This window comes from Ranitomeya imitator, chromosome 2, assembly GCF_032444005.1.
Source record: "Ranitomeya imitator isolate aRanImi1 chromosome 2, aRanImi1.pri, whole genome shotgun sequence".
In the NCBI taxonomy this organism is placed as follows: Eukaryota; Metazoa; Chordata; class Amphibia; order Anura; family Dendrobatidae; genus Ranitomeya; species Ranitomeya imitator.
This window is the reverse complement of record NC_091283.1, coordinates 580320532-580338376: the sequence shown is the minus strand read 5'-3', so window position 1 is coordinate 580338376 and position 17845 is coordinate 580320532. Positions and strand designations below refer to the sequence as shown.

The window sequence follows — 17845 nt, the reverse complement described above, 5'->3', positions numbered from 1 at the left end:
TCCCAACCGGCAAAGTGAAGTTGATCTAACCATTAGCACGTTCTACTGTGCCACCCGAGCACCACCTACGGTAAATTGTATTTTTCTACCCTACCCAATTGTGTGTTATGTTTTAATACATCCATGTGTATTTGTACTGAAACTGTCAGCAGAAATTATTGATGCGGTTTGTGTGCTAAAAATCTGCCATGGTTGTACTCCTAAGAACTTCCCACTATCTCGTAGGAGGTCTTTGGTCATGAAGACAATTCCAGACTTTTTCCTTGATTCATTGTTGTGTTTGAGCCTTTTTTTTTTTGAAGCACCACTCCCCAGTCATATAATCACCATCCGGCGTCTTCACCCTTTTTCAGCACCACTCCGGTCCTGCGGTGCCATCTTGTGAACGTAACTTCTGACTGACCGGAAGTAAGAAGCTACAGCTCAAGCTCTCAATGTAAGTCTATGCTTGTATTGAAAAGTGACCTCAGGTGCCCTCCATGAAACACTGGAGCTCCCGGCAGGTCACTTTTCGCTGGAAACAGACGAGAGTGACGCAAGAAAATTATGATGGAGGTGGCAATGGGCCGGGGAATTTATTTAATGCACCACTCCAGAGGTGAAATGAAAAAAAAACTGCTGGAGTGGAGCCTTAAGGGTATGTTCACACGTTCAGGATTTCCATCCTTTTTTTTTCAGGACTGTTTTTTTAAAAAACTGCAGCTCTTGGCAGAAAACGCAGGTCCTTTTTTTGGTCCTTTTTTGATGCGTTTTTTGATCCTTTTTTTTTATGCAGTTTTCTAACCCTACCCCTAACCCTACCCCTATTCTAACCTTAGTGAAAAAAAAAAAAAAAATTCTTAATTTTTTTATTGTCCCTACCAATGGGGGTGACAAAGTGGGGGGGTGTCATTTACTATGTTTTTATTTTGATCACTGAGATAGGTTATATCTCAGTGATCAAAATGCACTTTGGAGCGAATCTGCCGGCCGGCAGATTCGGCGGGCGCACTGCGCATGCGCCCGCCATTTTGCAAGATGGCGGCGCCCAGGGAGAAGACGGCCGGACGGACGCCGGGTAAGTATAAGGGGGGGAGATTAGGGCACGGGGGGGGCATCGGAGCACTGGGGGGGGGCATCGGAGCACGGGGGTGGCATCGGAGCACGGGGGGGCAGCCACACTCCGCCCACGCACTTCCGCCCGCTCCCCCGCACTTCCTGCTGCAGCGGTTCTGCACATCAAATCGCAGTAAAACCCGCAGATATATTTTTGATCTGCGGGTTTTACTGCGGTTTTGACCTCACAATGGAGGTCTATGGGTGCAGAACCGCTGCGGTTCAGGAAAAAGAAGTGACATGCTCCTTCTTTTTTGCCGCAGCTATTCTGCGCGGCTTTTTAAACGAAATTCCGGATCATGTGCACAGCAGTGACTGTTTTCCATAGGGTTACATTGTTATGTACCCTGCATGGAAAACAGCTGCGGAACCGCAGCGGCAAAACCGCTGCGGTTCCGCAGTAAAAAACGCACTGTGTGAACATGGCCTAATAGTAACACTTTGTTGTTGGCTATATTTATCTAATTTTTTTTTGTAGCCAGGGGTGTTAGTTTTGTTTGTTGGGCTTTGCGTTTTGTGTTTTAATATTTTGCATTATTGCCGCGTTTTCCTTATCTCGATGTCTTAGCCTAATGAATTTGCGACTTTTGAAGTATTTGCGCAATTGTACTCCAGTACCTTAAGGCAGGGGCGTCAAACTGCATTCCTCGAGTACTGCAAACAGGTCATGTTTTCAGGATTTCCTTGTACTGCACAGGTGATAATTTAATCACCTATACAAATAATGAGTTGGTGATTAAATTATCACCTGTGCAGTACAAGGAAATCCTGAAAACATGACCTGTTTGCAGCCCTCGAGGAATGCAGTTTGACACCCCTGCCTTAAGGTACCGTCACATTTAGCGACGCTGCAGCGATCTAGACAACGATCCCGATCGCTGCAGCATCGCTGTGTGGTCGCTGGAGAGCTGTCACACAGACAGCTCTCCAGCGACCAACTATGCGAAGTCCCCTGGTAACCAGGGTAAACATCGGGTTACTAAGCGCAGGGCCGCGCTTAGTAACCCGATGTTTACCCTGGTTACCAGTGAAGACATCGCTGAATCGGCGTCACACACGCCGATTCAGTGATGTCTGCGGGAGATCCAGCGACGAAATAAAGTTCTGGACTTTTTGCTCCGACCAACGATGGCACAGCAGGATCCTGATCGCTGCTGCCTGTCAAACTCAACAATATCGCTATCCAGGACGCTGCAACGTCACGGATCGCTAGCAATATCGTTCAGTGTGACGGTACCTTTAGTTTTCAGCTAATAAAATTCGACTTTGTGCTCCGCTAACATGCAACATTTTAAAAGGTTATATGACTTTTTGTTCTAAAAATACTCAAATTAAAAGGGGTACGGGGAAACTTATTTGGTTCAAAACTTATCAACCCATGTACACTTTTTAAAAAATAACTTGGTACAAGAAAAGGCAATGAATACCACTAAATAAAAAGAAAAAAAAAACTAACATTAAAATGGCAAATAAAATCAGCCTTCTAGTTCTGTGTTTAGGATTACTTCAGAAACCACAGCACTCTTGTCTAGCAACTATGGCTCTGATTCACCAATTGCATTTTTAAGTGATGTTTCTGTCTAGTCTTTTTTCCCTGCCTAAATTGATAAACAAATGAAATACAAACAAAATTGCGTAAAAATTTCACAAGCCATAATGAATTTGGTGCAAAAATAATAATGCTTAAACTAGAAAAAAAATCACTCCAAATAGACCAATAAATCAGAGCCTTTGTCTTATATTGCAGCTCTGTGGCATCCAACTGAATGGACTTGAGCCATACCAATATCAGACCCAGCGAGAAGAGATCAGTAGTAGAAATGCCCGGCGGTGCCTTGTACATCTCTGATCCACTTCAAAAGTCTAGTTACATGCCCTGTAATTACAGTACATATGACAGCTGTATAAAAAAAAAATAAAACTCATGACCAATGACTTGGGTGCCTGACTGTGATTAAAGGGAAGGTGCCACTAGTTTTCTTGTATTTTGTTTTTTTGTGAAATTAGGCTTAAAATAGTAATTAAAATGTATTAATGCAATGTTTGCACTGTTTGCAAACATTTCTATATGAAAAATATTATATATTTTTCTACAAATATACATATTTACCACTAGGGGGAGCATTTTCCGTTTTAGACCTCAAGCAGCTATAGTAAGATTTACCAGCAGCAAAATTGGGGCAGTAACTGCTGACATCACCATTTCCCTCCCCTTTTGGGTGGTCTAATATCCCTGGGGCAGAATGAAGAGCAGCATCACAGGGCAGAGCCATTTTGTGTGTGACTGCCCTGTGATCTGCTATCACCTGCAGTTACTGCATCAGAGGCACAGCTTGTTTACAGAGGAGCAGAACACAGTGGACTCAGCAGCATTTTTTGTGAATAACAGTCTTGCCATCCCCCTTCCCCCACCTTAATCCCTGTCCTATCAGCCGCCTTGCTCTCTCTCTCCAGGTGTCACCTCCCTCTCTGCAGGCTGTGAGTGCAGCTTACCAGAGATCACAGGGACTGTGTGTGAGGGGGAGACACAGCAGGAGAAGCACACATTGCAAACACTTTGCAATTTTAACCACATAAGAGCTTGAATAACCCATTTAAGGGGGTCTGAAAATGGCTTTACATACATAATCACTTTTTGGGCCAGAATATGGTGATCATTAACCAGTTATACAATTTAGCAACCAAACCATATTGGTAAATTTTGAGAGAGTCTAATGTAAATACACAAAATAGTATCAGTGTTTGTGTCTTCTCTTATGTTGTTGTCAATCAATCACATAAATGATGGTGTCACAAATATTTTCTGGATATTTTTATGGTTTACAAAGTTTTTATTTGAGATCTCTTTGACAAACAATTGCACATGTATAAGAACACACATAGAGAGGCTATGTTCTCCAGAAATGGTAAAGTGCAGAAAAGTACAATTACATAGCGCAAAACAGACAAAGTATTAAAGTGTCTAGAATAGAACGTATGACAAAATGAAATATGCAGGACCGGGGGAGGAGGTTGCGGACATTAATAGAGGGTTTTAAGAAGGTGAAATGCCAATCGACAATCAGGTGGAAAGAGAGGGGGGCCTCTGAAGTGAGACCATGGGAACCATTTGGGGTAGAAAGCAGAAGATGTAGTCTTCTGCCTTAATCTCATCCGTGCACATAAAACAAACCTTAGCACATCACCCTTATTTGGGATGGGGTCGATTTCCACTAGCTAGGTATAATTTGCCCCATACCAAATATCTAAGAAAATTGTTTCTGAACTTAAAGCTTGGGCCTGGAATTGCTGAATATGTACTCCTTTTTTCAACGCTTGGCCACCAATGTACTTATAAGGTGCAAGCTCCTTCTCAAGGCTGCTACAGATTTCTTCCTCTGCACAATAAGGATGCATTTATACAGATTGTAAATTTATGCCACTGATGAATCCAGCTAAAAATCCGCCATGTCTTGTGTGAAAACTTTATGCGGATTTTACCCCAAGAGAGGACAACATAAAGGCGCTACAGTAATTGGGTCCCTTTAAAACTTTGCATGGCACTGTAAAATAGAGCCTAACACTCACCAACTAATCTTACCCTCCTTACTTCCCTAAGCTACCAGGGATGTAATTACCGTACCCTCCTTACTTCCCTAAGCTACCATGGATGTAATTACCCCCCTCACTGCCCTAAGCTACTAGGAATGTAATTACCCTCCTTACTTCCCTAAGCTACCATGGATGCAATTACCCCCCTCACTGCCCTAAGCTACTAGAAATGTAATTACCCTACTTACTTCCCTAAGCTACCAGGGATGTAATTAGCCCCCTCACTGCCCTAAGCTACTAGGAATGTAATTACCCTCCTTACTTCCCTAAGCTACCAGGGATGTAATTACCCTCCTCACTTCCCTAAGCTACCATGGATGTAATTACCCCCCTCACTGCCCTAAGCTACTAGGAATGTAATTACCCTCCTTACTTCCCTAAGCTACCATGGATGTAATTACCCCCCTCACTGCCCTAAGCTACTAGAAATGTAAGTACCCTCCTTACTTCCCTACGCTACCAGGGACGTAATTACCCTCCTTACTTCCCTAAGCTACCATGGATGTAATTACCCCCCTCACTGCCCTAAGCTACTAGGAATGTAATTACCTTCCTTACTTCCTTAAGCTACCAGGGATGTAATTACCCTCCTCACTTCCCTAAGCTACCAGTGATGTAATTAGCCCCCTCACTGCCCTAAGCTACTAGGAATGTAATTACCCTCCTTACTTCCCTAAGCTACCAGGGATGTAATTACCCTCCTTACTTCCCTAAGCTACCATGGATGTAATTACCCCCCTCACTGCCCTAAGCTACTAGGAATGTAATTACCCTCCTTACTTCCCTAAGCTACCATGGATATAATTACCCCCCTCAATGCCCTAAGCTACTAGAAATCTAAGTACCCTCCTTACTTCCCTACGCTATCAGGGATGTAATTACCCCCCTTACTTCCCTAAGCTACCAGGGATGTAATTAGCCCCTCTCACTACCCTAAACTACTAGGAATGTAATTACCCTCCTTACTTCCCTAAGCTACCAGGGATGTAATTACCCTCCTTACTTCCCTAAGCTACCAGGGATGTAATTACCCTCCTTACTTCCCTAAGCTACCAGGGATGTAATTAGACCCCTCACTGCCCTAAGCTACCAGGGATGTAATTAGGCCCCTCTCTGCCCTAAGCTACTAGAAATGTAATTACCCTCCTCGCTGCCCTAAGTTACCAGGGATGTAATTAGCCCCCTCACTGCCCTAAGCTACGAGGAATGTATTTAGCCCCTTCACTGCCACTGGTCTAGGTATCCTGGGATATAAACTTATCCTATTCATTGCTGTATGCCAACAGGGATGCCGAGAGTAACACATCTAAATGAGCTATCCCACTAGGGAGATAGACTTTCACTGCCCTAGACCAGCAGGGATGCATGTATAAGCCTATTTAATGCCTTAGGCCACCACAAATGCAACCATTAAGCATCTTCAGTGCCCTAGACCACCAGGGAAGCAAGTTTGGCCTATTAGCTTCCCTAGGCTACTAGGGATGCAGACATTAGCCAATTAACTACCCTAGACCACCAATTTCACTGCTTTGAGCCACTAGGGCTGCAAGCATTAATCCAGTTCCCTGCACTAGGTCACTGTGATGCAGCCGTTAACCTACATCACTGCCTTTGACTAACAAGGATACAAGCATTAGCCCATTCACTGGAATTGGACAACACTAATACGAACATTAACCCCATTCAGACTTTGCACATTTTCCTCCCAAGAACACAAGGGATGCAGACACTAACCTATTCACTGCCTTAAGCCACCAGTGAGGCAGCAATGTGCCATTCATTGCATTAGGCCGCAGGGATTCAAACAGTGAGTAAAAGCACCAGGGATATAGACTTAGCCCATTCATTGCCCTAGGCCAGCAGGGATTCAAACATGACCTCCTCCAGTGAGTTGAAAGCATCAGGGATATAGACTTAGCCCATTCATTGCTCTAGGCCAGCAGGGATTCAAAGATGACCCCCTCCAGTGAGTAAAAGTACCAGGGATATAGACTTAAGGTACCGTTACACTAAACGACTTACCAACGATCACGACCAGCGATACGACCTGGCCGTGATCGTTGGTAAGTCGTTGAGTGGTCGCTGGGGAGCTGTCACACAGACAGCTCTCTCCAACGATCCGGGGAAAGACTTCGGCATCGTTGAAACTGTCTTCAACAATGCCGAAGTCCCCGGGTAACCAGGGTAAACATCGGGTTACTAAGTGCAGGGCCGCGCTTAGTAACCCGATATTTATCCTGGTTACCATTGTAAAAGTAAAAAAAAAAAAAACACTACATACTCACATTCCGATGTCTGTCACGTCCCCCGCCGTCAGCTTTGACAGCGGGCGATCAGCGACCAAAAAAAGGTCCTGATCATTCCCCAGCGACCAACGATCTCCCAGCAGGGGCCTGATCGTTGGTCGCTGTCACACATAACGAGATCGTTAGCGGGATCGTTGCTACGTCACAAAAAGCGTGACGTTGCAACGATACCGTTAACTAAATCGTTATGTGTGAAGGTACCTTAAGTCCATTCATTGCCCTCGGCCAGCAGGGATTCAAAGATGACCCCCTCCAGTGAGTAAAAGTACAAGGAATATAGACTTAGCCCATTCATTGCCCTAGGCCAGCAGGGATTCAAACATGACCTTCTCCAGTGAGTGAAAGCACCAGGGATGCATTAGCTGAATTAAGAGCATAGGCTATCATGGGTTCAAACATTAGTCCATTTGCTGCCCTAAGCTAGTCCACAACACATTTTATCTCATAGAGGAGACCCCAAATTGCATGGGCTGCTCCAATTTTTAAAGCCTTTGTATGCTATAGTTCTCTAGAGCTTGTAGAAATCCTGCACTCTGAATAAAACTCTTTAGCGAGACGCTTTGTGGCACTGCAACTGGCAGAATATGGCTAATTAGTAGAGCGCTCTAGGTTAAAAGGAACATTACATACCAGTTAAATGAATATAAACTCCCATACATCCCAGCAGATTATTCTCTTAATGCTCGTGTCTACAGCGTGATCCAGATAGTGACACATATAAAAGGAATTGACGCAATTCCTTGATATGTTATTCATAATGAACCTTTTTACTATAATCAAAGGATGTTTCCTATTAGCACAGACAAATGTAGGAGGTGACTTGGACTGGCAGCCGTGAATCAGTTCAGCCTTCTTCGACACAGAAGTGGTTAATGAGGACCATTAAAAAGATAGACTGAGAAAATCTATAGTGCTTAATTAATTATGGACGTCCCTGAGGAAGACTGCATGCATGATTATATTGTTCACTCCAATTGAAAAAACAAAGGTCTAAGGCGGTGAATATATACAGATGTATACACCATTGCCATTAATTTACTATGATTATTGATTATCCTCACAATGCAGAATCAGATATGTGCCCCAAATGTCACATGAAAGCTGACATCTTCACTCCTTATATCATTTCTGGAAATTATCCGCAGGATGACTAGATATCACAATGCCAGAACTGTCCACAGTCCTAACCGGCCATGTGGGCTGCCAACATCTTGGGAGTCCACACCATATCACAAGATAGTTTTATAAATGAGTAGATGAGAACCCCAACATCGGCCAAACTGATCTGATGACACCATCATGCAGCCTAATTTCCGTAATTTTGTAGTCACGTTTTTGGGCGCCAGGTCCAGCTGTTTTTAAGAACTCAAGGATAGCTGTTCGTTACGAAACCATACATAAAGGACGAGTCAGTGATTGCCTTTGAGCGCAACAGCCCCTGCTAGAAATATCCTCCCCAGCCAGTATTTCATTGTCTGAACCCTCATCTAGGTCACAGGCTGAGCTCATCTCTGCCCAAGCCTCTTCGGTGGCCTCTACCGTCCATATAGGAATGCTGACCTTCATCTGCATGTCATGAAGCATCCTTTCCACATGCTCAATCTGACCGGCCAGATCCGGGGAGCAGGGTCTGTCGACTCTTTGTGGGTTCTCCCGTACCCTGCTGCTACTGGGAGACTTTATGTTCCTGGCTCTGCAAGCAACTTCTGATGTTTTACCAATAACGCCTGTGTTGACCAGTCTTTTTCGTCTACCATGCAAAGGAAAGAGTTGGCAAAGGTGGTGTGCTTTACACAAATCCTGCTGGAAGAGCTCTAGGGTAGAGAGGAATAGTACCCAGGTCCGCTCTAGCTCTACTCTGTCTTCCTGGGTCACCTCTTGCTCCATCAACAGGTCCATCAATGTGTTCATCAGATCTATTGGAAAATATATAAAGAGATTAGATTAGCTCTTCAACAACATATATCTTACCATGTGACCACTGCAGAGAAATTGTCCTTCTGCCATCCATATTGCTCTACATTTCTCAAAAAAGCAAACAAGTCTGTAAGACATGAGAATAAGACAAAAGCTAATATGTAGGTTACGTGCACACTGCATTCACAGAGCTTTTTCTAACATATAATTACGTTACCAAAGTCCCCCATTAACCAGACGGAAGCTACAAGGGTGTTCTTTTGGCCTCAGTCTGGCCGATATGTGTCGATATGCCACTTAATAAAAAGCATGGGAGAGCACGCAGCAAACTGCTGTGTCCTACATAGAGGGTCATCCGAGAGAAAAATGGCTCGTCACTGGCTCTCTCACTTAAAGATGTATCCGATTCGTCCGAAGGATGGGAAAAGAAGTCAGCGCTGACTGGCCGCAGGTATCGCGTGACATAATATCACACAATCTCCAGGAGAGCCAGTGTAAATAGCGCTGACACAACGCCGACACCAGAGGTATTAGTGTAATTATTTTAAAAAGGGAAACATAGTGATTGACAAGGGGTTGTCTGAATAGTGGCGAACCCCTTTATAGAGGACCTGTCACTTGCACACAAAAATGGAGATAAATACCTTGTAAAGAAAAATCCCTTAGCTCCCCTAATTCTGCCATTCTTTTCCAACTTGCGCTGCGTCACTATTTTTGGAGCGCAACATGTGAAATCTCTGCTTGCAAAGCATCTGGCCGTTTCTTTACAGTTCTCTCCTACGCTATATCACAGCTCAGCAGAGTTTGAGACTGCTAGACCACCTGCCGAGCTGTGATTGGCAGCATCTGAGAAATAGGGGGTAAAAGCGCACACCCCCAGGGAAAACTCTGAAGAAATACACAGTTGAAGAGATTTCAGATACTGCGCTCCAAAAGCAGCAAATGTGAATATTTCTGCAATGGAGCAACCAAGCACAAAAACGTAAAAAAAAGTGTCAGAATCAGGGGAGCTAAGTGATTTTTACAAGGTATTTAACATGATTTTTGTAAGCAACTGACAGGTCTTCTTTAAAAAATAAGTATGGTTTTACGTAGTGTTACTTGTGTTTCAAGTCTACAACCTATCAAATTCTAATTTACATGCAGAGGATGACTTGCGGGCTACCACCGCCATGTTATCTATGTAGACAATGGAGGCTATGACTGATGGAGCTTAGGTAGCATCTACATCTTTTGATTTATTACTACTTTCTAATATTGTTTCCAGGCTCCATTACTTTATCTATGCATCTAGCCATTTTCTGTCTACAAAGTATCTGTCCACCCACTCCCTCTGAATCATGCTTTGTTGCTCAGGATTCATGTACGATTATTCTACATACATTAGATCTGCACACATAAGCCAGCGCACATACTCTTATACTGCCGATGCAGCTCCAAACCGTAGTCCTGAGAGTTGTTGTGTCTATGGTCAAACAAATGATCAGTTCTGGACAATGGACGTTAAGGTCTTGTCTGATAATACAGCCCAGTTAATGCCCGTCATTAAGGTCAGACACTAAAGGGCAATAGAGTGAGGAGCATGGGGGCAATAAATAGCTGACCTCTACTGATCTACATGCATTCTGAAAATAGCAGATAAAAGAGCTAGAAACAAAAGCCGATCTGGAGAAAGCTTATGGTCATCAAGGCATCCACTGGACATACAGGTCCTTCTCAAAAAATTAGCATATAGTGTTAAATTTCATTATTTACCATAATGTAATGATTACAATTAAACTTTCATATATTATAGATTCATTATCCACCAACTGAAATTTGTCAGGTCTTTTATTGTTTTAATACTGATGATTTTGGCATACAACTCCTGATAACCCAAAAAACCTGTCTCAATAAATTAGCATATTTCACCCATCCAATCAAATAAAAGTGTTTTTTAATAACAAACAAAAAAACCAACAAATAATAATGTTCAGTTATGCACTCAATACTTGGTCGGGAATCCTTTGGCAGAAATGACTGCTTCAATGCGGCGTGGCATGGAGGCAATCAGCCTGTGACACTGCTGAGATGTTATGGAGGCCCAGGATGCTTCAATAGCGGCCTTAAGCTCATCCAGAGTGTTGGGTCTTGCGTCTCTCAACTTTCTCTTCACAATATCCCACAGATTCTCTATGGGGTTCAGGTCAGGAGAGTTGGCAGGCCAATTGAGCACAGTAATACCATGGTCAGTAAACCATTTACCAGTGGTTTTGGCACTGTGAGCAGGTGCCAGGTCATGCTGAAAAATGAAATCTTCATCTCCATAAAGCATTTCAGCCGATGGAAGCATGAAGTGCTCCAAAATCTCCTGATAGCTAGCTGCATTGACCCTGCCCTTGATGAAACACAGTGGACCAACACCAGCAGCTGACATGGCACCCCACACCATCACTGACTGTGGGTACTTGACACTGGACTTCAGGCATTTTGGCATTTCCTTCTCCCCAGTCTTCCTCCAGACTCTGGCACCTTGATTTCCGAATGACATGCAAAATTTGCTTTCATCAGAAAAAAGTACTTGGGACCACTTAGCAACAGTCCAGTGCTGCTTCTCTGTAGCTCAAAAGTGGCTTTACCTGGGGAATGCGGCACCTGTAGCCCATTTCCTGCACACGCCTGTGCACGGTGGCTCTGGATGTTTCCACACCAGACTCAGTCCACTGCTTCCTCAGGTTCCCCAAGGTCTGGAATCGGTCCTTCTCCACAATCTTCCTCAGGGTCCGGTCTCCTCTTCTCGTTGTACAGCATTTTCTGCCACATTGTTTCCTTCCAACAGACTTACCATTGAGGTGCCTTGATACAGCACTCTGGGAACAGCCTATTTGTTGAGAAATTTCTTTCTGGGTCTTACCCTCTTGCTTGAGGGTGTCAATGATGGCCTTCTTGACATCTGTCAGTACAGTGAAGGTACCTAAACATTATGGGCCAATTCATCATTTGTATTTTTTAAATCACTTTTTCTTTTTACTCTTGTCCTATTCGCTGACATTTTTTACACCAAAATCATCAAAAATGTTCTTTATTTCTGTCATTAAAGGGAACCTGTTACCCCGAAAATCGCGGGTGAGGTAATCCCACCGGCATCAGGGGCTTATCTACAGCATTCTGTAATGCTGTAGATAAGCCCCCGATGTTACCTGAAAAAGGAGAAAAAGACGTTATATTATACTCACCCAGGGGCGGTCCCGCTGCTGGTCAGGTCGGATGGGCGTCTCCGGTCCGCTCCGGCGCCTCCTATCTTCTTTCCATGACGTCCTCTTCTGATCTTCAGCCACGGCTCCGGCGCAGGCGTACTTTGCTCTGCCCTCTTGAGGGCAGAGGATAGTACTGCAGTGCGCAGGCGCCGGAAAGGTCAGAGGCCCGGCGCCTGCGCACTGCAGTACTTTGTCTGCCCTCAACAGGGCAGAGCAAAGTACGCCTGCGCCGGAGCCGTGGCTGAAGATCAGAAGAGGACGTCATGGAAAGAAGATAGGAGGCGCCGGAGCGGACCGGAGACGCCCATCCGACCTGACCAGCAGCGGGACCGCCCCTGGGTGAGTATAATATAACGTCTTTTTCTCCTTTTTCAGGTAACATCGGGGGCTTATCTACAGCATTACAGAATGCTGTAGATAAGCCCCTGATGCCGGTGGGATTACCTCACCCGCGATTTTCGGGGTGACAGGTTCCCTTTAAGCTGGAGTATGTTTGCTGCAAATTTTGTGACTTTTCAAAAATTCACAGATGACGAATTGCGCAAAGAATATCGTTAAACTCTAAACTCGGTCCACAATGATGAGCATTAAAAAAAAACGAACACATAAAAAAATGACTTTAAAAGGCGCAAATGGAAAGATGAACATGCCGGAAACCAAAAAAAAAGGTGCAAAACAATAAAAATGCAATAAAACTGGTGAAAATGCGACCAATAATGAATTGGGCCCCATATGATAGCAGTAATGGACTACCCAACTGACTGACCCAACACTGCACCATAGTCTCCATCTGGATATAAAACGCAGGATATAAACCCCCAAACTGCGGCCAGAGGGCCATGTAAGGGGTGCTCTGTGCTTTCCATTTCTGAATAGTGGCACAGTATGAGAAAAATCTGTTTGCGCAATTTCCTAATCTGCCATCTAAATTTCCTGGTGTCTCCCTGGGTCTGAAAAGGATTTCAATAAATCTGAAATAACTACTAAAATGTTTGCTTTGGGAATATACATATCCAATAAGGCCAAAGCCTCCGGATGCCATTAGTAATAACAAGCCGGAAGATCCTGCCCGGCAGCAGTCATTATACTGATATTTCTGGGTGGATGGACGGAAGTAAAATCATTGTAATAGTGGGATAAGCATCACCAGTGTAAAGGTGGGCATTCACCAAAGACGTATTATTCCCTGGAGCGTCGGCAATGACTTGATTCTTTCTAGGTGTTCTTGTTGGCACCGAGCTTGATAGGTTAGTGGAGTAGGCAAATTGATGTATTGGTCCAAAAAAAAAAAAATATATATATATATATATATATCTATATAATTTATTATTATTATCATTACTATTATATATATAGATAGATAGATAGATAGATAAAAAAGAACACAGCAGCACATGTGTATGAATCTAGGCCATGTGAAAACACAGACATATTTAGTCAATATAGATTATACCTCTCAAAAATATTTTTTCACAAATTTTTTTTCCATAAAACTTACAGTAATAGATGAAATGAAATTTGCCAATTCATGTGTGCCCATCAACCACGGCAAGGTGACCTCCCTCCGATGGGTTCTACTCTACCGTACATGCCACTTTTGGCCCACCAGCCTACAACTATGGACAGAACATGTCACTCTAGGGCTAAGCCTGCACGTGTTCACATTAGGAGTGCTGGTTGTTTTTTTTTCCCTCCCTCTCTCTCTTTATATATATTTATAAGGACACACACACACATATATATTTAAATTACAATTAGGTCCCTGATCCGAGAATGTATATAGAAGAGTTATACAGTATATATGCAGGAATGTATGTGTGCAGATGAGTGTTTTCCCATACATATGCCTTGTTGGTGCCTCACCACAATAAAAGATAGCTAAGGCATATAATGGAACTAGCCGTGTCTATATCCTCAGGATCAATATGGAAATAGCTGTGGAGGATATCCACTAAATTAAAACATAACCTTTAATAAATGTAATTAAAATACTCGGATCCTAACAAAACACATACATAGACACTAAGCAACGTGCTCAGGTGAACCAGTGCTCAGGTGAACCAGTGCTCAAGATAAAAAATTGGAACAGTCTTACCAAATTAGACGGACATATAGAAGAAATCCCTCAAATTCTGTAAGGGAGGTGGTTCCAAGACAAACATCAGGCCAAGGGTATGGAAATGATATATCACCACTGTCTTCCCTGTAAACCCTCAAAGAGCTCCTGTCCTAACAAGGACAGGCCCCAAGTATGCCCTGCTATAGACACCCACCAACCAAATAATAACCTAAATGTCTCTCTTCTCCCAACGCGTTTCAACTCCAATAGAGGAGAATCATCAGGGGAGTTATATAAAGTGCAGGAAGAGACCAATGGGTCTCCTTAATAGTCCAGAAAAGACAGTCCATTAAAATCCATACAGGTCCGTATGAGTCCGTGCAGATTGGGTCCCGCAGTGGCTAGGAGTCCCAAGAAAAGTCAGCAAATACTAGCTGTGTCCGCAGCTGCGGGACCCAATCTGCACAGACTCATACGGACCTGTATGGATTTTAATGGACTGTCTTTTCTGGACTATTAAGGAGACCCATTGGTCTCTTCCTGCACTTTATATAACTCCCCTGATGATTCTCCTCTATTGGAGTTGAAACGCGTTGGGAGAAAAGAGACATTTAGGTTATTATTTGGTTGGTGGGTGTCCATAGCAGGGCTTACTTGGGGCCTGTCCTTGTTAGGACAGGAGCTCTTTGAGGGTTTACAGGGAAGACAGTGGTGATATATCATTTCCCTACCCTTGGCCCGATGTTTGTCTTGGAACCACCTCCCTTACAGAATTTGAGGGATTTCTTCTATATGTCCGTCTAAATTGGTAAGACTGTTCCAATTTTTTATCTTGAGCACTGGTTCACCTGAGCACGTTGTTTAGTGTCTATGTATGTGTTTTGTTAGGATCCGAGTATTTTAGTTACATTTATTAAAGGTTATGTTTTAATTTAGTGGATATCCTCCACAGCTATTTCCATGCCTCACCACAATACAAGCTTTAGATGAGACTTAAAGGTCTATTCTGGTCTAAGTAAATTATCACCTCTCCACTGTATAGGGAATAACTGTTAAATCAGTGTGGGTCGGACAGAGACCCCCATGGATTAGTCCTGGTCTTGCCTCTGCCTGCACGACTCAGGGGTGCATATGACATACCACTCCGTTATCTTCACATCTTAGCATTATACTTTGGGTTGGTGGAGCACATTCATGACTAGTTGCTCAATTCAACTCTGCTGGGGCACCCACCCATCACCAGAACTGGGGGCTGCTGTACCCCATTCTCCTCTGGTCACAAATGAAGAGAGGTGATGCTTATATGGGGAGTGATTCAGAAAATAAAAGTGGCGGGTGCTTACCATGCCCTAACCTAATGTGGTGGTGGCTCCATAGTTGAGCCCTACATGCTAGGTATCTGCCCCTGTCCTGGTCTCCCCACTACCACACTCACCCGTGCTTAGTTCAAAGGCTTTCTTCCTGCTCTCCTCCAGCTCCTCCCGCAGCCGAGGACAGTCCGACGTCCCCCCAACACACATCACCAGCTGCCGGTAACAGGCTGTCACCTTATTTAAGGAGTTATGAACCTTCTTGCAGTCTGCAACCGTGCCATGCCCGCCGGTCTCCGTTGTGTGCCCACGTATTCCCCGCAGTGTTAATGTTCTGGAGATAGGGTGCAAGTGAGGGGGTGCCGGGCTGGCACCATCCTGGACTGACATGCTTAATTTGTATCTTTCCTGGCATAGGGGGCACCTGGCAAACAAAACAAGAAAGAAATCACATTGTTATGCCATTAATACAGACGATCAGCCAATCTCTCCAGCCACATTACATAATTCCTGGCATTTCCAGAAGCCATTGGCGTGGACGAGAACGATGCAGCTATAGACAGCAGCTGCTTTTCACACAACCCATCACTCCGCAGGAATCAATAATGTGCCAGCACATAATGAGGATGACGATCGGGGGGGCGACTCGCAGGCAGCTTGTTGACATCTCTCATTGATGGGTTTACTATATTTACAGGTCAGTGACATACACGCTGCTAATCTGCCTACTGACCTCGTCCTTACCTCCTGCCATACACCGGAGAAAACACCACACTTCATTGCATGCATAATATTAGATGGCATTTGTGCCATACTACCCAGTGGGATGGCATTATGAGCCATTTCCTAAATGAATAACATTGTCAGGACTAATCACTCTACAAACGGAAGCGATCCAGTGCTAAAGTCTGTCTGCGTGCCTTGTCTGCCCATGAGAGAACTCCATTCATAGAATCCTGACTGCATACAGAGGATGGCAGGACAAATGCTTAATAAATGATAAATGTATGATTACTGGCATCAGAGACCACAGAAGTGAATGGAGCAGTGGTCACACAGGGACTATTGATCCAGTCATGCAGATCCCTCTTCTAACGACATACTCTTTAATTAATCAGTGTTCACAAGTAGGGGAAACTCAAAAGTGGCAGAATGGGGTCACATCAGCAGTAGGTGCCCAGATCTCTCCAAACCCCATCAGTTGAATGGCACAATGACAAAAACAACACTACATTAGGTAACTGTCCATTATGTCAGTGATGGGGGCCTGAGAAGTGGAGGCTCCTCATCGGTCACTCCCTAGTCTTAAATAGCCATAAAGGAAAAAGCTGAGTGACCACGCTAACATGGATGAAGGACGTCCAGAAAAGAGGACTCGGCGCCAAAATTTTTGGACCAGGTGGATCCCTGTGGTCAGACTAGCAGTATTCAGGGCAAAATATAGTGACATTATAGCCAACGCTAGCTGGTACATGAGCCCACATAACATCAGGCACTGGCCATCTCCATGTCACCCATCCGAATACTGACACTGGTCACCTCCATGTCACCCATCTGAGTCCTGGCACTGGCCACCTCCATGTCACCCATCCAAGCACTGGCATTGGGCACCTCCATGTCACCCATCCAAGCACTGGCACTGGCCACCTCCATGTCACCTATCCGAGAACTGGCACTGGCCACCTATCCAAGCACTGGCTATATCCATGTCACCCATCCAAGCGCTGGCACTGTGGCCACCTCCATGTTACCCATCTGAGTCCTGGCACTGGTCACCTCCACGTCACCCATCTGAGCACTGGCCACATCCATGTTACCCATTTGAGCGCTGGCACTGGTCACCTCCATATCAGCCATCCGAGCACTGCCACTGTGGCCACCTCCATGTCACCCATCCGAGAACAGGCACTGGCCACCTCCATGTCACCAATCCGAGAACAGGCACTGGCCACCTCCATGTCACCCATCCGAGTACTGGCACTGGCCACCTCCATGTCAGCCATCCGAGCACTGGCACTGTGGCCACCTCCATGTCACCCATCTAAGTCCTGGCACTGGTCACCTCCATGTCATCCATCCGAGCACTGGCACTGGTCACCTCCATATCAGCCATCCGAGCACTGGCACTGTGGCCACCTCCATGTCACCCATCTGAGTCCTGGCACTGGCCACCTCCATGTCATCCATCCGAGCACTGGCACTGGTCACCTCCATATCACCCCTCCGAGCACTGGCACTGGCCACTTCCACGTCACCCATATGAGCACTAGTCACATCCATCTAACTCATTCGAGCACTGGCACTGTTGCCTCCTCAATGCTACCCATCCAA

The 17845-nt window shown here is 44.7% G+C and overlaps 1 protein-coding gene across 4 annotated transcripts in view; it reads right to left on the bottom strand.

Moving 5' to 3' along the window:
- Positions 1-3903: 3903 nt before the first annotated feature.
- LOC138665062 (regulator of G-protein signaling 9-binding protein-like) overlaps positions 3904-17845 on the bottom strand; it is a 32416-nt gene continuing 18474 nt past the window's right edge. For all 4 annotated transcript variants that reach the window (XM_069752218.1, XM_069752221.1, XM_069752219.1 and 1 more), the window contains 2 exons: positions 15640-15938; positions 3904-8908 (listed from right to left, as the gene is read on the bottom strand). In XM_069752218.1, the coding sequence (XP_069608319.1) occupies positions 8376-8908; positions 15640-15938 (832 nt within the window). In that variant the 3' untranslated portion in view covers positions 3904-8375. The remainder of the gene's footprint in view (positions 8909-15639; positions 15939-17845) is intronic.